Source organism: Netta rufina (assembly GCF_964035555.1).
Source record: "Netta rufina genome assembly, chromosome: 11".
NCBI lineage: Eukaryota > Metazoa > Chordata > Aves > Anseriformes > Anatidae > Netta > Netta rufina.
In genome coordinates, this window is record NC_140134.1 from 11,088,779 (window position 1) to 11,109,062 (window position 20,284).

The 20,284-nt window shown below is 62.9% G+C and overlaps 2 protein-coding genes across 30 annotated transcripts; one reads left to right on the forward strand and one right to left on the reverse strand.

Annotated features, from left to right (window-relative positions):
- Positions 1–1,049: 1,049 nt before the first annotated feature.
- CELF6 (CUGBP Elav-like family member 6) lies at positions 1,050–10,767 on the forward strand (the record flags this gene model as incomplete). Of its 29 annotated transcripts, none has more annotated exons than XM_084293249.1 (12): positions 1,050–1,335; positions 3,473–3,555; positions 6,436–6,484; positions 7,544–7,672; positions 7,761–7,840; positions 8,301–8,444; positions 8,600–8,744; positions 8,845–8,994; positions 9,116–9,178; positions 9,841–9,921; positions 10,021–10,164; positions 10,640–10,767. In XM_084293249.1, 12 exons carry the CDS (start codon positions 1,050–1,052, stop codon positions 10,765–10,767), a joined length of 1,482 nt encoding a protein of 493 aa, XP_084149375.1. The 29 variants fall into 29 exon arrangements, with proteins under 29 accessions (XP_084149375.1, XP_084149400.1, XP_084149386.1 ...); XM_084293274.1 differs by having other exon boundaries at positions 1,191–1,335; positions 6,436–6,515; positions 7,551–7,672; positions 9,820–9,921; positions 10,021–10,104; XM_084293260.1 differs by having other exon boundaries at positions 1,191–1,335; positions 6,436–6,515; positions 7,551–7,672.
- A 2,423-nt stretch (positions 10,768–13,190) lies between these two features.
- Positions 13,191–19,869, reverse strand: PARP6 (poly(ADP-ribose) polymerase family member 6; the record flags this gene model as incomplete). Its single annotated transcript, XM_084293526.1, has 22 exons — positions 13,191–13,293; positions 13,366–13,450; positions 13,589–13,652; positions 13,764–13,843; positions 14,345–14,414; positions 14,571–14,643; positions 14,745–14,857; positions 15,276–15,324; positions 15,502–15,569; positions 15,713–15,778; positions 15,870–15,995; positions 16,123–16,215; positions 16,304–16,399; positions 16,656–16,709; positions 16,924–17,101; positions 17,351–17,500; positions 17,754–17,820; positions 17,901–17,991; positions 18,096–18,156; positions 18,370–18,464; positions 18,584–18,661; positions 19,837–19,869. The coding sequence occupies 22 exons, from the start codon at positions 19,867–19,869 to the stop codon at positions 13,191–13,193; spliced, it is 1,893 nt and encodes a 630-aa protein (XP_084149652.1).
- Between the last annotated feature and the right edge of the window lie 415 nt (positions 19,870–20,284).

The following is a 20,284-nucleotide window of genomic DNA, read 5'->3' on the forward strand; positions in this document are numbered from 1 at the left end:
TGTTTTGCCGTTGGGTTTTGTTGGGAATTAAATGCCGCTCCGTGCTGGAGGAATTAATTTTCATTTTCCCTATGAAGCCGCCCCCCCGGGAGCGCCGGGAGGTCTGGCCTCAGCCCTGCCTGGGGTGGGAGCCTCTGTGGGGGCAGCTCCTGCCCATGCATGCACACATGTGCAGCCAGATGTGTGTGCACATGCATGTGCTGCATGAACACGCACACACTCGTACCCATGTTTGTGTTTGCAAGCATATGCACACGAATGCTTGCAAACACAGGCTGCAAACACATTCACACAGGTGCTTGCACATGTGTGTAATTGCAATACAGGTGTGCATTTGCATGTACTTGCAACTGCTTGCATGTGCTTGCAACCATTTGTACACACTTTCAATGCATGCATGTGTTTGCAAAATTGCATGCTTGCACATGCAACATATGCATGCTTGCAACACATGCATGTGCATTCTTGCAGACTTGCAACACATGCGTGCCCATGCTTGCACAGTTGCACACTCTTGCAACACGTGCATGCTTGCACACTTGCAACACATGCACGTGCATGCTCACATATGCTTGCAACACGCGCATGTCTGCACATTTGCACACTCCTCCACCTCATGCACATGCCTGGCGCACACACACGCGTGTGGCCGCACCCCCTCGTGCCCCCAGCCCCCCGCAGTGTGCAGCCGCAGGCCCCCAATTAGCGGCTGCCCCCTAATTGCGGCCGTGCCCCCCCGGCCCCCGGGCGTTAACTCTGAAGCCTACCGAGGGCGGCCGGGGGGCGTGGCCCGGCGGCGATGACGCAGGCAGCGGTGGGCGGGGCCAGCCGGGGATTGGCCGCCGCCGCCTCATTATGCTAATGCCCCGCGCCCGGCCGGGGCCGGCCGGCTGACGTCACCGGGCGGAGGGGAGGGGGGGGGGGGGGAACGAGCGCGGCCGGGCCGAGCCGAGCGGCGCCGAGCGGTTCCGAGCGGTTCCGAACGGTTCCGAGCGGTGCCGAGCGGCGCCGAGCGGGGCGGGCGGGGCGGGGCGCGGCGCGGAGCGGCCATGGCCGCGGCGGGCAGCGGCGTGGCGGCGGCGGCGGCGGCGGCGGAGGCGGGGGCGGGCCCGGGCCCGGCGGGGGCGGCGTTCAGCACCGCGAACAGCGGCCGGGTGAACGGGCTGAGCCACCCGGCCGGCGCCATCGCCATGAAGGACCACGACGCCATCAAGCTCTTCGTGGGGCAGATCCCGCGCAACCTGGAGGAGAGCGACCTCAAGCCGCTCTTCGAGGAGTTCGGCCGCATCTACGAGCTCACCGTGCTCAAGGACCGCTTCACCGGCATGCACAAAGGTACGGGCGGCCCCTCCGGTGGGGACGTCGTGAGGCGGGGGGCGCCCCCGAGGTGGGGCTCCTCAGGTGGGGCGTCGTGAGGTGAAGTTATCCCGGGGGGGAGGCAGCCCTGAGGGGGATACCGTGAGGTGGAGGCTCCCCTGAGGTATAGGGCTCGGTGAGATGGGACGCCGTGAGGTGGAGGCAGCCCTGATTTGAGGTATTCCTGAGGTGGAGGCAGCCCTGAGGTGGGTACCGTGAGGTGGAGGCTCCCCCGGGTGAGGTAGGGCTCCGTGGGACACCATGAGGTGAAGTTACCCCCGATCTGGAGGTACCCCTGAGGTGGGGTGTCGTGAGGTGAAGTTGCCCCTGAGGTGGAGGCAGCCCTGAGGTAAACACACCGGGAGGTGCATAGGCGCCCCACAGATGGAGGTACCCCAGAGGTGAGGTACCTCAGAGGTTCGGGTATCCCTATAGAGGGACACCCCTGAGCTGGAGGCACCCATCTGAAGCAGAGAAACCCCTGCCACGGGGACAGCCGCCCAAGCAGGAGGCACCCACCTATGTCTGGGGTGTTCCCGCCTGCCTTGGGAGCACCCACGGGCTGTGTTGGGCACTGCCTGGGCTGGGGACACCCAGCTGGGTGCACCGCACCGGAGTGGGACCACGGAGCTCTGGGTGTCACCGGGATGGGACCTCGTGCTCCTCAGCAAGCTGTCACCGCGCTCCTGGGCTGTGGGCAGCGCCCGCCTCACCGCGAGATTTTGGAAAGCCGAAACTTGGCGCTAGCGGATGCCGGCGTATCGGTACCCCTTCGGCCTGGGACGACTCCTGGACTCCTTCATTCCCAGCACCAAGGCCTCCAAAATGCCTCCGACGCTGAATTTGTGCCCTAAGGCAAGGGAATTGCACGGTGCTGGCCCCAACGGCACTTTGTCCAGCACAGGTTTTGACCACCACGGCCCAGGAACACAATGTTATTGTGGATGCTCCTCTAATTCAAACGCTGTCCTTGCTCCTGGAGAGCCTCTGAGGGGAAACGTGGCTGCCGCTGCTGCCCTCCCAACTTCTCCTGGGCACCGTCCACATCATTGCCCGCAGAAGGGAAAAAAAAAGGAAAACAGAGCAGAGAGGAGGAAGCCAGCTTGATTACAAATGGCAAACACTGGAAACGCAGGCGGCTGGGAAGGCAGAGGCACACGCAGCTCGGGGCTGAAGCGAGCCACTGCATCGACCTCCGTTTTCCACCCAATATTTAACCAAAGGGGCTCTGTCTTTGCCCCCACACGGGCTGATGTGCCCAGGACCCCAGGGTGGCTGAAGGACCCCATCCCTTGGCGCCCCCCGCCCCGCTGCCACGCTCCCTCTCCTCCGAGGCACGCTGATTGTACTTATTAAGAGTTATTAATACTTAATCAGCTGGCGGATTTAATTGTGCCAATATTAAAAATGCATCAATGTCAATTTTATTCATTAAATATTTACTTTGTTGAAGGGAAACTGTTTTGCTGCTGTTTTAATATCACTTTCAGAAGCTTATGGATGTGACCTCGGCAAATACGGGGAGCCCTCGGATAGGGAGCGGCGCGGCGGCACGGGGACCCGGGACGCTCCCGTGGGGACAGAAGAGAGCCGGCCCCGGCCCTGCCGCGCGAGCCGTGGGGTGAGCGAGCGCTCGGCAGCGTGAGTCAGCGTGGGAAAACCTCGCCCCGGGCGCATTTCTGATTCCCGAAGCGCCGCGACGTGATGCTGGAGGAGCCGGAGCGCCTTGGCGGCGCGATGCCATCCGCAGCGGGGAGGATGCTCCGGGGTGCGCGGCAGCGACTCTTGGAAATCTGCTTCCCGGAGGACTTTGGCTGCGGCTTTCCCCAGGGCTCCCCGGTGCTGTGCTTGGGGCCGGAGAGCTGCTGGCCTCACTGTGCACCCTCACCTTCCTCCTGCTGCTCCCTCGTCTCTTTTGCATTAACATCTCCCTCTCTGCTTTGGGGCTGAGCTCAGGGCTGGCGGTTTTGCTCACGTGCACGTGGTCCCAGGATGGGTGTCCGGGTGCTGACGCGCCCCAGAGCCACGTTAGCCACCGGGTGCTGGAATTTGGGGTGCTCAGGGCGTTGTGATGGGTGCCAGGCCAGATGCTAACCCTGCCTCCCCGTCTCTGCAGGCTGTGCCTTTCTCACCTACTGCGCCCGCGACTCGGCCCTGAAGGCTCAGAGTGCCCTGCACGAGCAGAAGACGCTGCCAGGGGTAAGTGACAGCCGGGAATCGGGGCGAGATTTGGGGGCTGGCACCGCATCAACCTCCCCTGCCCATCTGCGGTGCCGTGGGTGCTGTGCTGGGCACATGCAGTGTGCACGGGCATCACTTTGGCTCAGGGGATGCTCTGCACGGGGGAGCTGTGGCCTCAGCTGTGCCTTGTGTCACCGCGTCACCGCTGTGACGAGTTCCGAGCACTCAGCCTAGTGCTTGGGGACGATGCCAGCGTGGCCAGGGGACTGGGGATGGCACCAACTCCATCGGTGCTGGGTGCGTGCTCAAACACAGCCCAATTAAACGCAGGCTCGTCACATTTTAACACATCCCCCTCTGCGGGGGTGGGTTTGTCACCCCTGGGTGACGCGCCGGGGCTCCAGGGCGCAGCGGGGTCCCGGCACGGGGCGCAGGAGCCGCTCCAGCGGCCGCAAACCCAGGCATTGATTTTCTCCCCGCCTGCGTGCCGCTGCGCCTTCTGCGGGCTCCGACCTCCCGAGCTTTAACAAAGTGAAAATAAATATTTAATTATTCTCCTAAATCAAAATCGATAGGGCAGCCGCTTGGCGGGGGAGAGCCGCCAGGCCCGTAAATACAAACGCCGTGCGCGGGGGGGGGGGGGGGGGGGGGGAGCCCTTTTGTTACGGGGCCGGGGGGCACCGTCCCCATCCTGTGTCCCCCCCCCTCCATGTCCCTGCTGCCATCAGTAGGCTCCCGAGTGAACAGCGCTCGGCGCCGCCCCCGCGGGGAGCTGCGGGACGAAGCCGCCCCCCGCGCCCCGCACCCGTCCCTGGAGCCCCGCTCCTCGCCGCGGGGGCGCGCCTCTGCGGGTGCGCGCCGCTCGCCCCCTGGCGCGGCGAGGGGGGCGTGGCCTCGGAGAAGCCCCGCCCACCTCCCCCCCACCCCCCCAATCTCCCGGCTCGGCTCGGCCCGGCTCGGTCCGGCTCGGCCCCGCCCCCGCCCCGCCTCCCGCGCGCGCCGCTGCGCGAACCGAGCCGAGCCGAGCCGGGCCGGACCCCGCCGAGCCGCCGCGGGTGGAGCCGGGCCGGGCCGGCCCGAAACGAGCCCAACCCAACCCAACCCAACCGGGCCGGGCCGAGCCGGGCCGGGCCGGGCCATGCAGCTGCCGCAGGTGCCGGCGCCGGGCCCGCGGCCGCCCGTGCTGTGGGTGCCCGCCGGCTCCAAGATCCTCTGCATCGAGGTAGGGCCCCCCCGCCTTTGTCCGCCGCCACGGCCCCGCCCGGCTGCGGGGGGGCAGCGCGTGTGTGTGTGCGTGTGTGTGTGTGCGTGCGTGTGTGCAATGGGGGCACGCAGGGCGTAGTGGGCGTGCAGGTGGGTGTCTGTGCGCAGGGGCCGTGGGTGCGCGGGCGGTGCAGCTCGCACACCCCCAGGGGCGTGTGGCCTCCCGCACGTGCGCGTGGGGCCGGCGTGCGGCTGCACGTGGGCGTGCGGTTGCGCCGAGGGCGTGCGAGGACGGGCGGCCGTGGGGCTGCGCGGGCGCAAGCGTGCAGGGCGCTGCACGGAGGCGTGCTGGCACGGGCAGGCAGCGGGCTGCGGGCACGGCACGCGTGCAAGCGTGGGTGTGCGGCCGTGGGCACCACAGACGTGTGTGGGAGCAAAGAGCGAGCCCCGGGGGTACCAAAAAACCCTTTCTGGTTTTCTCCCCGGAGCAACGTAGCCCCGGGGGAGGTTGGCGGGTCCCCGCGGCCCGGCGTTCCCAAACATCAGCCGCTCCCGGAGGACGCTGCGGGTTCATAAGCGGCGGGCGGGGACGGGAGGCACATCGAAACGGCGCTCTGCGGCTCCGAAATGTTATTCTAAATCACACGCACTGGGTTCATTATGTTGAGTGTATCACGGCAGCAATGGGAAACATCTTCCATCAAAGGCCGCCGTGCTGCTGAACGCGACCGGCAGCGCCTCCCCCCCGCCCCAAAAAATGGGGTCCCTCCTCCCGGCTGTGACAGCAGGACGCAGGGACCCCGTGTCCATCGGTCCCCTCCCCGAGCATCCCTGCCTCTGCGCTGACATCTCCTCCCCGCGTTTCCCGGGAGACGAGGCGGTTGCCGTGGAAACCGCCCTCCTCTTCTTCCCGAGCCTTCCTCCTCCTCCTCATCGAGCCTTCCTCCTCCTCATCATCACCTGGGGGCCGGCGCTGCCCCCACCCAGCTCTGGGGGTGCCCCCGCGGTGGCGGCGGTGGCGTTTTGGGGCACCTCCTTGTACGGGTGGCTGCCTCCTGCGGGTGTCCAGCCTGCCGCGCGTGCCCGTCTTTACACGCCCGTTGCACGCACGTCCTCGCATGCTGCCGTCGTGCGCCCAGGCCGTGCAGTACGTTCCCGGCACACCCGTGGCGTGTTGCACGCGTGACGCCCCCCCCGTGCATGCTGGGTGCACGCGTGTCGGCCTGCCGTTGCCGTGACGACCCTATCAAGCACATGGCACAGCAGCGCGGGGGATGCACGCTTGTTGCCGTGGAAACTGCCGTAATTGTAGCGCTTTTTCGGAAAAAAAGGGGGGAAGAGGAGGGGGGAGAGAGGTGGGAAGGAGAAATGGCCCTGTGCAGTGAGGCACGGCTGTGGGGATGCTCGCACTGTCCCCGTGTCCTGGTGCACACACACGTCACGCCCATGGGTGCGGGGACAACACGGCGCCTGGCACGCGTCACGCCCGTGCACGTCCCCAGTGCCACCAGGCAGCAGGGGGCACCTGCTGCCCCCAAAGTGCAGCCAGCCCCACGGGGCTGTGGCTGGAGCCTCCGCTCTGTCCCCGTGCCGTGCCCTCGTCCCATGCCCCCACATCCTGCCCTTCCCCACGGAAGGTGTCACCGGGGGCTGTGGCACCGCCGCCGACCGCCTGCTCCCGGTTGTGTGTTGCAGATGAACCGCCCCATCCAGGTGAAGCCAGCGGACAGCGAGGGACGAGGAGGTAGGTGCACCCCTGAGCTGCCTAAAAGGGCGTGGGGCTGCCCGATGGATGCCCTGAGCACGCGGCTCGGCAACGTTTAAAGGCAGAGGGCTGAGACCTGGCACTTCTCGTGATGCTGTTGGGTCCTAGAGGCCCTCAGGGACTGCAGCAGCGTGGGGACCCTCAGGGTGCTGGTGTGACAGCCAGCTGCACCCTGTCCCTCTGCCTGGGGTGGACATCTGCGTGTCCACAGCGCGCCGCGGTTCTTCGGCACAACGCAGCTGCTCCGAGCGCGTCCCGGAGGGACACAGCAAATAAATTACCCACTTACCGAGCGTAATTGGTGAGGGATTAAAAATCGATGGGTGAGCTCGGGTGCCCAGCTCCGGCCCCCTCGCCCAGGAGGCGACGCTTGGCCGCGTTCGCGGGGAGATGGTTTATGTTTAACCAGACAATGCGTGAGCCCTATTCCCTTAACTAATTTTCCCGGTACCTTAACGGGCGGTGCATTAATCGTCTCCTGCCGTTATTTATTTATTTCCCCGGCAACGCTCTGACAGGGCACCTTATTTTCTTTGTCAAATGCCATTAGCGCGCGGCGGGACCGTGCGGCCGCGCAAGACAGATGCTGGTAATAATCATGAAATTCTCATTATTTACTCTCCCTTCTCTCCTGTTTGGGTTATTGATGTCCCCCGGGCACGGCCAGGGACTGCGGGTTATTCTGATAGTCAATCATACGAATACAATTGCTGGGGTTTTGTGGGCTTTGTTCCCCAGCCACATCCCTACGCATCCTGTGGTACGGGACAGCATCTGCACCACAGGAGCAGGGTCCCGGTCCTCAGCTCCACTTCACCCCTAAGAAATCCCCCTGCAGGAGAGGGCTCCCACCCCGTGCATTTTGTAGGATGGGGAGGAGGAGGAACCCTGCGTCTCCACTGCCGGGTTTTGCGCTGGTGCTGCTGGCCTCCCTCCCTCCCCAGCCTCTTGTTCCTCCACGACCGTTTGCAAACCTGGCACAGGGGAGGGAACGGCGCGTGGCATCCCCCTCTCCGACGGGCTCTGCTTTGCTTTTAGAAGACAGGAAGCTCTTCGTGGGCATGCTGGGGAAGCAGCAGAGCGAGGACGATGTCCGGCGCCTCTTTGAGCCCTTTGGCCAGATCGAGGAGTGCACCATCCTCCGCGGGCCCGACGGAGCCAGCAAAGGTGGGAAGCAGGGAGCTGGGGGATGGGAGCTGCCAGCCGGGCAGCCCCCACAACCCCCAACTCTCCCGTGCCCCCACTCTGCCCGCAGGTTGTGCCTTTGTGAAGTACGGCAGCCACGCCGAGGCGCAGGCTGCCATCAACAGCCTGCACGGCAGCCAAACCATGCCGGTAAGCACCGGGCGCACCCCGCGGCCCTCATCCTACCCCCTGTGCTGTCTCCATAATCCAATCACCGGCTAATTTGATCTGTCTAATTGGATCAAAATCCCAGTTTGTTGTCCACATCACCCTGAGGTTCATCCTTGCCGCGCGCTGGGGGTGGGTGCATGGGGCTAATTCCCTCGCTCCAGGAGAAAGGTGTGATTTAATTAACACCGAAGGTCAAAGCTGTGAGCGAGGGGGAAAGGAAAACAGCGGTCAGGGAGCAGCCGCCGGGAGGAAAGACGGCTGTAATTAAACCTCGCATCGATCACTGCTTGCTGCTGCCAACCAGGCGGCATCCCAGGGCTGCGGGGCGAGGACGCTGCGGCTGCCGGGAGCCAGCGGGCCGTCCCCAGAGCAGGGTGACATTTTGGGGTCACGCCGGGACGGTGGCCCCGCCATCAGCCCCGTCTCACCCCCGCCCTAGGGCGCCTCGTCCAGCCTGGTGGTGAAGTTTGCGGACACGGACAAGGAGAGGACCCTGCGGCGGATGCATCAGATGGCAGGGCAGCTGGGCATCTTCAACCCCATGACCATCCAGTTCGGCGCCTACGGGGCCTACACGCAGGCGGTAGGAGGTGGCATGGGGTCAGCGCGGGAGGGGACGCGTCTTTTTTTTCGGGGCACGTGCTGGGAATGCTAACTTACCCTCCCTTGCCTCTTTCTTCCTCTGCACCTCGCTCACTTTTCCCTCTTTCCTCCCTCTGTTTCTCCTTCCCCCTTCAGATCATGCAGCAGCAGGCGGCCCTGATGGCGGCGGCGCAGGGGACCTGCCTGAACCCCATGGCTGCCATCGCTGCCGCCCAGATGCAGCAAATGGCCGCCTTCAATGTCAGCGGGCTGGTGGCTGCCCCCCTCACCCCTTCTTCAGGTACAGCCCCCGGCTTCACCCCTCCACCCACCTCCTCGGTGGCCTCAGCAGGGGGGGGACGCCAGCACTAACGCCCTCCCTCCTGTCCGTGGGGCTGCAGGTACGAGCACCCCCCCCGGCATCAGCACGGCGCCCGTGCCCAGCATCGCCACGCCGATCGGGGTGAACGGCTTCAGCCCACTGCCGCCGCAGACCAACGGGCAGCCCGCCTCTGAGACCATCTACACCAACGGCATCCACCCCTACCCAGGTGCCGGCCTCGCGCCGCCCCGCGCAGCGTTGGGGGGGTGCCGGGGGCGCGTGCTGGGAGCTGGTCATCCTCGGCTTTCCCTCGCTTACTCTCTTCCTTCTCCCTTCTTTTCTCTTCCCAGCTCAAAGCCCCACAGTGGCAGATCCCCTCCAGCAAGCCTACGCGGGCATGCAGCACTATGCAGGTCTCAAACCTCGCTTGCACGTCTCCCTCTCTCCCCGCTCTGCTCCGTGCCGGTTCCTGGAGGGGGGCCGTGAGCGCCACGGGGGGATCGAAGCTGGGCAGCGCGGCCCCACGCATCCCGGGCACGGGTTAGGGCAGTAACACAGCGAGAGAAGGGTGTCAGCGTGCTGTGGGAGTACTCTGAGCCTGGCAGTTGGTATTTAATTAGGAGCACCAGTGGCAATTTCCAGCTTTGCAATAGAAGACGAAGTTTCTGACCCCTGGTTATTATTTTGGCCAACCAAAAGTTGATAGAAGCCTCTCTCCTCCGCCTTAAGGCCGGGTTACTGGTGCCCCCAGCATCCCTACTGGGAGAGCCGTTCGCGCAGGCCAGGGCCGTGCTGGCAGAGGCAGGCTGCACTGCAGGGGGAGCCAGCACCCCAGAAAGGCTTTGGCAGCCCAATTGCGCCCTCCCACGGTGCCACATCCCACCCCGGTGCCACAAGGGAGGAACGGGACCTCAGCAAGCAGCCACCACCCGAGCGGTGACCACGGCTCCGCTCAGACCCCTGCGCCACCAAACCCTGCGTGCTGGTGCCAGCGAGGGTGGCGGCTGGGGACATCCCTCCAGGGGCCAGTCCCCATCCCTTTTTGGGGTCTCAGCACTGTGTTTCTCTGTTCCAGCAGCATATCCCACCGCCTACGCGCCCATCAGCCAAGCCTTCCCCCAGCAAGCGCCCATCATCCCGCAGCAGCAGCGAGAAGGTAAGGGGGGCACCCAGCCGCGGGGCCGGCTGCTCTGCCGCTCCCGGTGGCCCCCGCCTCGTGGCTGACGTGTGGCCCTGTCCTTTGTGTGTCACCCAGGTCCCGAAGGCTGTAACCTGTTTATTTATCACCTGCCCCAGGAGTTCGGGGACGCGGAGCTCACGCAGATGTTCTTGCCTTTCGGCAATGTCATCTCTGCCAAAGTCTTTGTGGACCGTGCCACCAACCAGAGTAAATGCTTTGGTAAGTCGCCGTCTGGGGCTCTCCCCGGTGGCTGGGCAGCACCGATGGGTGACCAAACCCAAAGCAGCGTGGTGGCTGTCACCCCAGGGCTGAAGGACCACGCCGTGCCAGGACAGAAGGACATAACCTCCTGCTGCCACTAATTAGGATATCACTGCATCACCTTAGTGTCTCCAGACCTCATCACCCCAGCGTACCCCAGTGTTCCCACAGACCCTGTCAACCCCATGCCCTGTGGATCCTCTCACCCCAGTGTCCCCACAGGCCCTGCCACCTCGATGTCCTCACAAACCTCGGTGTCCCCAGAGATGTCATCACCCGACGCGAGTCCATTCCTGGGCTTTGTGAGCCCGTCTGGGGGAGCATGGGTTCCACAATGAAGTTGGGCTGTGACCCTGTTGCAGTCGAGCAGCGAGGTGTGATGCTGATGGTGACAAACTGTCCCCCCCTCTGTCGCCCCGTCCCTCGCCCCCAGGTTTCGTCAGTTTTGACAATCCGACTAGCGCTCAGGCAGCCATTCAGGCCATGAACGGCTTCCAGATCGGCATGAAGAGGCTAAAAGTCCAGCTAAAGCGGCCGAAAGATGCCAACAGACCCTACTGACCCCTGCCCACCCTGGCCCTACGGAGAGGTAAGGTGGGGACCTGGGGGTGTCACCTGCAGCACCGCTGTTTTTAGCCGGATTTGCTCAAAAAATGCCTGTGCTGGGCTCTCTGCTCCCAGAAGACTGTGTGGGGCTGGGCGCTTGAGATAAAGAGTGTCCTTTTTTGATAAAATCCCAGTGATGTGGGATTCGTGCTTCAGCTGCCCACTGCCGGGGTGGGCTGGATCCTGCCCAGCAGCCGTGGGTCGCTCACGGAGCCTTCGGTGTCTTGCAGGTTGGGCGTCCCGCGGTGTCTGACGACTTTCCCCTTCCCCAAGTGCAGTATCCAAACCCGTAACTCTCTTTCTTTGCAACATGTCCCGGAGGAGGAGGAATAGGAGGAGGAGGCGATGGAGGAAAAAAAACGCGAAGAAGAGAGCCATTCTGGTCGTAGCTTTTCTTTTCCTTTTTGATTTTATTTTTTTTTTGATCCAAACGGTCTTGTTTGTTTCTTAACGGGATTGAGAGAGCGAGGAAGGCAGGAAGGAGAGCGACGCGGCAGTGGTAGCGGGGCTGAGATTCGCTGCTGGCCGCTTGCTGGGACTCGCCAAATCCCTCGCTGGGAGAGAGGACCAAGGCCCGGGCGGCCGGGACGTGAGCTACCTTTTTAAAGCACTCATTTGCTGCTACAAATTTCCCAGGAGGAACGAGGAACAGAGGCTCCAAACGGACTTTAAACCAAAGGCAGCGGGAAGGGACCAGCCTTGGGCGCTTCACCTGGAGGATGCTTGTTTGGAAAGAGAAATCATGATTGGTTTTTCCACGTCTGGCTGGGAAAAAGAGGGAAAAAAAAAAGGATAAAAGGATGTTGGACTTATAGAAGATATATATAAATAAGTATATATATATATATCCCATGGAGCAGGGTGGCGGGACACGCACTTCCCCCTGCTTGTCACTGGCACAGGGACATAGGATTACTTGTTTCAGAGTCATATCATTCCTTAGAGTTTAGGGACCAAAGGACTATTGCTTTTTTAAATATATATATAAATAAATTAATTTAAAAAAAAAACACACAAAAAAAAAAACAGGAAGAAGAAGAAAAAAAAAAGATTTAAGAAAAACCTCGGGCGCAAGAGCTGCGAGCGGCGCCAAGAGGAGCTTAAGGGCTCAGTCTGGGGGGGCTGATTTGCGGCTGAGCGCCGGGGAGGGGGGGATGTAGAGGGGTTTTTGGGGGGCTGCGGCGGCCCCAGCAGCCAAATCTGGTCAAAAGAGCCCCTCGGTCGCCTGCGGGAGACGGCGAAGCGATTTGGTTCTTTGGCCCTTTTGTGTTTTTTTTTTTTTTTTTCTGTTTGTTTTTCAGCCAAAAAAAAAAAAAAAGAAAAATGTGAGGTTTCGGCAGAAATGAAGCGAAGCAAAATAAAATTATTTTGTCAAAATCTTCACCTTGGTTTGTTCTTTGGAGCAATCACTGCATGCTGGCGTCCTGCTGCGAGCTGGGACAGCGCTGGCATGGCCGCGCTTCTTCCCCAGAGAGGGAAATGGGACGGGACCCGATGTGCACCAGCAGCCTCTCGTTTTGGGGTTTTCCTTTGCTTTTTTTTTTTTTTTTTTTTTTTTCTGGAAATTGACATTTTCTGAAGGTATTTGTCCCCACAAGCCAGAGAAGTGGGTGCGAGCAGCGTCTCTGGGGCAGGAGCAGGCCCCCAGCACTGCTTGCCTGCGGTGTCAGCGTTGTTTTGAAGCGATGGGGACCTTTTGCAGGGCATTGGCGCGTCCCCTTGGGTGTTCCCTCGCTGCCACACCGGGAGACTTCAGTAAACGTGGGAAAGTGGCTTTATTCATTTTATTTTTAAGGGAAAAAAAAAGCCCACAAACCTAAGCAAAAAACGATGGCATGGTCTCAGCCGCCGTGCAGCAGGGAAGGGCAGTTTGGGTTTTTTATTTATTTCGGGTTAACCCCAGGACCACGGTTAACCGCGGCGCGAAGCTACATCCCCGTCCCTTCCCCACAGCCCCTGCCCACCAGGGTGTTCAAAGAATTTTACTACGCCACGACAGATTTCTTTTCTCTTTTTTTTTTTTTTTTTGTCTGTTTTTCGTTTTTGCATGTTTTTTTTGTTTGTTTTTTCTTTTTTGCTTCAGTTTCTCGACTTCGGTAAAAATGCCGTCGCTGTAAACACGAGGAGGGACGGCCACCACCGGGCACGTGCCGTGCCCCACGCTGGCTCGGGGACGATGTGGGGACAAGGGGACCGCTCAACCCGCCCGCCGCGCGCTTGCCACTTCACGTCTACGTACAGGGAGGTGCCGCCGGTGCCCCCGCTTCTGCCCTGCCTGGAGCCGCGCGCGTCGCCCGGCCAGCGCGAAATCCACTCGCCCGTCCTCGGCCAAGGGCCCTCGCTCAGCGCCCAGGAGCGCCGTGGCAGGTCCCTGCTGCTCAGCTTGTGTACACCTGAGTCCCGATCACACGCATGATCTCCTTCTGGATTTTGGGGTCCTGAGTATTGATATTGGCGTCTCCCACTTGGCCGTCTTCGTACCTGGAGGGGTAGAGGGGGTGAGAATGGCCCACAGGGGCTGGGCACGGGCATATGAGAGGTGGCAGGACTCACACAAAGAAGAAGCGGGTGCAGACGTGGTCTGAGACGGGGCAGACCCAGATGTTGCCGTGCTTCTGCAGGTCCTTGGAGGTGATGACTGCCGAGGGAAGGAAGGGGATGTCAGGAGGGGCGAACGGGCACCGGGATGTTGCGCCGAGGACCCCAGGCCCCCCGTGGTGCCCAGCCGGGGAGGTGGGTGCTGCCCGTCCCCCCGCCACCCCGCGCGGCCCCGCACCTTCGCAAAGCGCGATGCAGTTCAGGTTGCGGCTCTGGAGAAAGCGGGACTGGATGGAGCGGGTCTGTGGGGAGAGCACACGGCGTCACCCCCTGTCCTGCTCCGGTCCCCAACACCCCCCCAGCCCCATTTCTCCAGGCCCTGACCCCCACCACTACGTCCCCCACCGTGTCACCTGGGGGATGGTGTTCATCCGGTTGTACCTCTGCACCAGCTCGTCCTTCGAAGGCATCCGGTGCTGCCCTTTCCCCATCCCTGCGGAAAGCGACACGGCGCCGTCACTCCCCGCCCGCAGGGCACCCCAGGGGGATGCTGCGGCCAGCGGGCAGGAGCTCCCCGGGGTGACATGGGGACAGCGGCGAGGACACATGCCACAGACACCCGCGGGGACGGCCATGCGGGATGCTCCCGGCCCACAGCTGAACCCTGGGAACCCACACGGGGGGAGCAGCGGCTTTTGGAGCTGGCAAAAGGAAGAAGTGGCCATTGTGACACCTTAAATTTATCTTTTTGAGCCTGGAAAATGCTGGTTTATTTGTATTTTTTTCTGCAGTGACCAAGAGGGCGCATCGGAAAGCCCCGGGTTGGCAGGGAGAGGCTGGTGCAGGTGGGATGGATGTGGGATGTGGCCAGGAGGCCTCGACACCCTGTTCCCACACGGCTCCTCCGGCCGGCACGGCACCGAGCGGCCCCGGGCCCATGCAGGGGGTGGGGTGGGAGCACAGGCGGGATGGAGCGGCGCAGGCAGCCTCTTACCTGAGTATCCAAAGGAAATACTGGAGATGGGGCTCAGATAGATGCCCTTGCCATAGGCTGCTCCATGCAGCTTGCAGGAAAACACTGGGGTGAGCGACACGGGGCCCACAGCAGCCTGGGCACGGGGCACGAGCCGCGGCGGCGGCGGCGAGCAGCATCCCTGAGGCTGCCCACATCCCTCCCTGCCCTCCCGCCCTGATTTGGGGCCGGTGGCGGCCAGCGGTACCTGCAGTTTGGTGTAGGACGCGTTGACCAGCCCGTTGCGGAGGATGGAGTGCCAGTTCTCAATGTGAGAGCCACTGCAAGAGCCAGCACCGTGTCAGCCCCGGCCCCACAGCGCCCAGCCCTGCGGTGCCCCGTGAGGGTCCCAGCAGCCCACCGCCGCCCCCCAGTAGCTCACTGGAAAGCGAAGGTGCTGCCGTAGAGCTTCTTGGCGGTGCGGAAACGGGCTTCCTTGGCCGGGGGGCTGCTCAGCAGGAGGAACTGGTGTGAGGTGTGCATGAACTTCAGCTGCTACCAGCGGAAAGGGAAGAGCAAAGGCAGTGCCGGCGGGGAGAGAGGACAGACAGACAGACAGACACAGATCATGCACGGCAGTCCCCAACCCCACGCCCACCCCAGCCCAGTGAGACTGCCCGGAGCCTGGCTGGAGGCCTTGGACATGGCACAAAGGCCAGGAGCCATCGGAGCTCACCCATCGCTGCCCGCAGCATCTCGTGGCTCTTGTCCTGTATCCCACCTCCCGCATCCCAAATCGTCCATCCTCCATCCCACAGCCTGCATCCAATGCCCCATATTCTAGGCACACGTCCCGTAGCAACATCCTACATCCCATATCATGCATCCCACCACCTGCACCTTACAGCCCACACCCTACGTCCTGCATCCCATGCCTGTGCAGCTCTATCCCCATCCTAGCTGGGCCACTTACCCTGCTGAGAGGCAGCTTGACGATGTGGGACCTGTTGCTGGAGATGATCCTTGGGAAAAGGAGGAGAAGAAAGAGGTCAGACAGGGTGGATTGACCCAGGATGTGAGTCCCACCCTGCTCCTGAGCCTTGGGTGCTGCCTGGTGGGTGGTCACAAACCCCAGGAGAAAGCAACCACGATGGAGCAAGGGGCCTGAGCCCTGTCCCCTGCAGCACCCTCGGCCTTACCATTGCAGGAGGGGATGTGCCAGGGGGTCCAGCTTGTCCATCTGCTTCTTGATCTCCAGATAGGAGCCCTGGCAGAGGCACGGTGGAGGTGAGAGCCCCTGTCACCCACCCACCCACTCGTGAAGGGCACCAAAATGCCAGCCAATGGAGATGACCAATGGGAAGAATCTCACACAGGTCCAAAATGTTGGGCTGGGGCCACACCGCATACCTGGGTCATCTCCCGGATGGACATCACGCTGTCCAGGGCCTTCTGCAGCCGCTCGTAATTCTTCTTCTGCACATGGGGCAGCAGAGGGGCGGCCGTCAGAGGGGTTCTCCAGCCGTGGCACTGGGGAGCGCTGCCCCACTGCTGCCCTGCTGCTTACCTTGGGGTTGAAGGCGAGTGTTTTGGGGTCGTTGGGGTCCACCACAGAGGGATAAGGCTCGAAGATGATGCTTTTGCGAGGAGACTCCAGCGCAGCGCGGCACATGGCCACCAGCAGGTCCACCACCTGGGCACGGAGATGGTCAAGGGGCACAGGAACGGGGTGAGGGCAGCACCCCAAGGAGACGTCGCGGTGGTCATCCCAAAGGTGCCACCCTCATGCCATGCACCCACCACACCCCTGGTCCCCGTACCTCAGCACCTGTGGCCACGTCCTCCGCTGCGCCAGACATCACGCCCAGGGTGTAGAAGGAGAAGACACACAGCTCCCGGGTGCACACGGCCGGCTGTGGAGGGGACAGGCAGCACGTGTGGCATCGGTGACAGCGACATGGCGTGACATTTGTGCCCGCCCGGCCGCTGCCACCACCACACCTTGAGCATGGAGCCGTTCTGGAAGACGTGCTGCTCGTCGCACACCACGCAGTACTCGTTGAGCGTCGGGATGCGCTGCTCCGCGTACTTCATGATCTGCGGGGCAGGATGAGGCAGTCAGCCCCGTGGTGGCAGCGGTGGCCCGGCCACTTGGGTCCCTTGCGCCTGGGAGATGTTTGGGACCACTACGAGGGACCACAGCAGGAGCCAGCCTCTGCTTTGGAAACCCCAGCGGGATATGGGGCAGTGGGGAAGATGCTCTGGTAGCGGGATGTGGACAAGTGTGACCAGGGACAGAGGGGACAATGCTCTGGGTGCTGGGCCAGGTCCCAGCAGGACGCAGGGCGCTCACCTGGACGAGGAAGCCGTACTCCAGCGTGGGGACATTCTTGCAGTGGCCACCAACCTGTGACAGAGCCCAAGCAGTGCCAGCTGTGTTACCCTTTCCCCACACGCCCCCTGCCGCATCAGGAGCCCCCGAAGGCCCTGGGTGCCCCCAGCACCCTCCTGGGGGCACACGGCCGCGCTGGGGATGTGCCACCTGCCCTGATGCCATGCGGCTGGGGGTAGGGAAAGGGGAGGGAGAGCAAAGCGAGCCCCGAGCCGGGGTTGGCACCCACCAGGATGTTGAAGGGGGCGACACCTGCCTGGGTGCTGGGGGTGTAGCCGAAAACCTCCCCCTTGGGGTTCTTCACCGTGCAGGACACGGAGCGGTTCATCAGGCGGTTGACGCGCACCTCGGGCGCGCCCAGCTTGCCCTTCAGCACCGAGTCTGGGATGACGGGGAAGCTGGGCGACCTGCGGGCACATGACCAGGGGGCTGCTTGTCACAATCACCCTCCCCAGATGGCGGTTTTCCTCCCAGCTCCTCCTTCCCCATAAATCTGGCACCCAATCTATGCCTTTCTGCAGGTTTTTGGGAGCTCCCACTCTCCTTGGCAGCATCCAAAGTGCAAATGGGGAAACTGAGGCATGGTGACAGAGGAGCGAGGGTCCCCGGTGAAGATGACGGGGCCTGGGACCCTGGGGACACAGCTGGAACCTTACTTGGGGATGGGGGAGAAGATGCTGAGGCCTGCTCGAAACTTCTTGATGGTGCCACTCGTCTTGAACCAACTGTGCCGCTTCTCCTGCTGGGTCTTCAGGAAGTCGTTGCTGAGGTGTTTCCATTGCTGGGATGTGAACATGCCCAGGATCCTGCCAGAGAGGTGGCATGGGTGCCCCAGCAGGGTGCCAGCACCCAAGGGTGCTTTGGCCAAGCTGGGGGTGTTCTGCTGGGTGCCCCCCAGCTCCTCGTCACCAGAACCCAGTGACAATCCCATCCTGGGGCTGTAGGGCGGGCAAGCAGACGTGACATGATGGGGACAGGGGCACCCGGATGGTTTTGAGGCAAAGCACTCCCAAGCCACCTCCCCACCACCCCGTGTCCCTGCAGTGTTTCAGCTCTTACTTCTTCAGCTGCAGACCCAGCCCGAAGCCCTCCTTGTTGGACGGCTGGAAGACCTCGATGGACGGTTCTGCCGAGAGCGAGCCACTCGTCACCCAGCGCCCATCCCACAGGCATGTGGGGACACCCCGAGTGCCCATCCCCACTCACCGGGGCCATCGAGGTACTGGGAGAGGGAGAAGCGCAGGCGCAGGACGATGGGCTCCGTCCGAAGCACCTTCCACGCTGTCGCCACCTCCTCCTGCCGAGGGACAGCCATGGGGACCCCAGCTAGATCCAGGGCACCCGAGGGACACCCCACCGGCATCCCACCACGGGGACACCCCCCGTGCCATGGGGACTCACATCGAGGAAGCTGATGTTCACGTGGAGGTCGATGTCCACGTCGTCAATGGTCCCATACTCCCTGCAACAACACGAGGTGAGGGGATGGGGTGAGGCTGGCGTGCCCCCTGTGCCACAGTGGGTGGCCTTGTGGGCATCGTGACGGGCACACGTGGCTCCCTGCGTCCCGGGGTGGCATGGGGAGAGTGCGGGGGACCTGGGGATGCCACGAGTGGGTGACAAGGAGTTGTCACAGCCAGGGGCACTGGGGATGTCACGGTGCACACACACCCACCTGACGGACACGGCATTCTCGCTGTAGATCTCCTTCACGGCCTCGATGTCGGCGTCCAGCTGCGGGTGGCGGTACAGGTCGGCGGCGCAGGTCCCCTGTGGCACAGCGCCCGTGGCATTGTCAAACACGGAGCCCCGGGGCCCCCATAAAGGGGACAGGGGCACACACAGCCCCCCAAGTGCCCAGTGGAACCCGTCCCCAGCAGTGGCTTTACCTGCACCCCATAGAGGAACTCCTCGGACTCATTGTCCCCGTCGGAGTCATCGTCCGTCCAGTACTGGCCCTTGAGGTCCTGGGGAGAGCAGATTGGGGAGCAGAGAGTTAGGGGGGGAGAGGATTTGGGGGAGAGGGGTTGGGGAGCAGATTGGGGGGTTGGAAAGGGAGGTTGGGATGGGTCTGGGGGCAGGCTGAGGGAGCAGGTTTTGGGGGGGAGATTTTGGGGGAAGGTTTGGGGTTGCAGGTTGAGGATGCTGAAGGTTTGGGGGGAGAGCCTGGGGGGGAAGCCTATAGGTAGGTTAGGGGCCAGGTTTAGGGGTGCAGGTTTCAAGGGGCAGATGGGGGAGCTGGGTTGGGGGGCAGATCTGGGGGAGGCAGATTAGGGGGAGAAAGCTCAGGGGGCAGGTTTGGGGGTGCAGATTGAGGGATAAAGGTTTGGGAAGGTGTAGGTTTGGGGGGCAGATTGGGAGGTGCAAGTTTGGGGATTCAGGTCCTGGTAACAGGCATGGGGAAGGTTTGGGGTATAGACAGGGAAAGCAGTTTGGGGGTGCAAGTTTGGGGATACAGGCTTGAAGTGTAGGCAGGGAAAGCAGTTTGGGGGTGCAGGCTTGGTGGGTGCATGATGAAGGGCGCAGGTTTTAGGTTTGTGGGACTGATTTGGGGGGCAGGTTTGTGGGTGCAGGTTTCCAGTGCAGGCAGGAGGGTGCAGGTTTGGGGGATAAGTTTGGGGGTGCAGGTGTGCAGGGCAGGTTTGGGGGTGGCAGTTTGGGGTGCAGGCAGCAGGGTGCACGTTTGGATGAGAGATTTGGGGATGCAGGTTTAGGGGCTGCGTTTGGGGGCAGCTTTAGGGTTCAGGTTTTGGGGCACAGGCAGGGGGGGACCCACACATCACCACCCAGGGACCCCGCAGCTGATGCGGGGGGGGCTGCACCTCACCCCTCCCTCCCTCATCGGGGGGCTCCCACCCCACAGGAGCCGTTTGCGGGGGACACGAGGGGACACAAAGGGAGACGGAGGGGACACGGGGGGACCCGAACCCCACGCTCGCCGCCGTCCCCCCCCTCAGCGCTGCCACCGCCATCCCCCTGCCGGCCTGTGCGGCGAGGCCTGGTCCCGCCACCACCGCCAGGCCCCGAATGATGGTGGGAGGGGGGAGGATGCCGTCCCCTTGTCCCCCTGTCCCCTCGTCCCCGTCCCCACGGCCGCCCCCTCACCATCTCAGCGCTGGCCGCGGCCTGCCCCCGGCCCTGCCGCCTCCATGCTGCCGGGCGGGCGGGCGGCCATCGGGCCTTGACGTCAGGGCCCCGGCGCCTCCGTCTCCCAGCAACGCCGCCCGGGAGGTGACGTCACCGCAGGGACCCCGGCACCGAACCCCAAAATGTCCCCAAAATGTCCCCAGGGACACCCTGAGTGTGTGTGTGTGTGGTCCCTCATGGCCCCACACTGCATCCCCACTGCAGCCCTCAGTGTCCCCAGTGTCCCCAGCACAAGGTCCCAGTGCAGAATATCTCCGTGGTGTCCACAGTGTCCCCATGGTGTCCCCACAGTCCCAGCAGAAGGTCCCCACAGTGCTGGTATGAGGTCCCCAATGTCCCCAGCCCGGTGTTCCTGCCCCTGTCCCCCCTTTTTGGCAAGGCACGGGGACACGGCATGCTGCCGCACCCCGCAGTGCCGTGGGGACACCCCACACCTTGTCCCC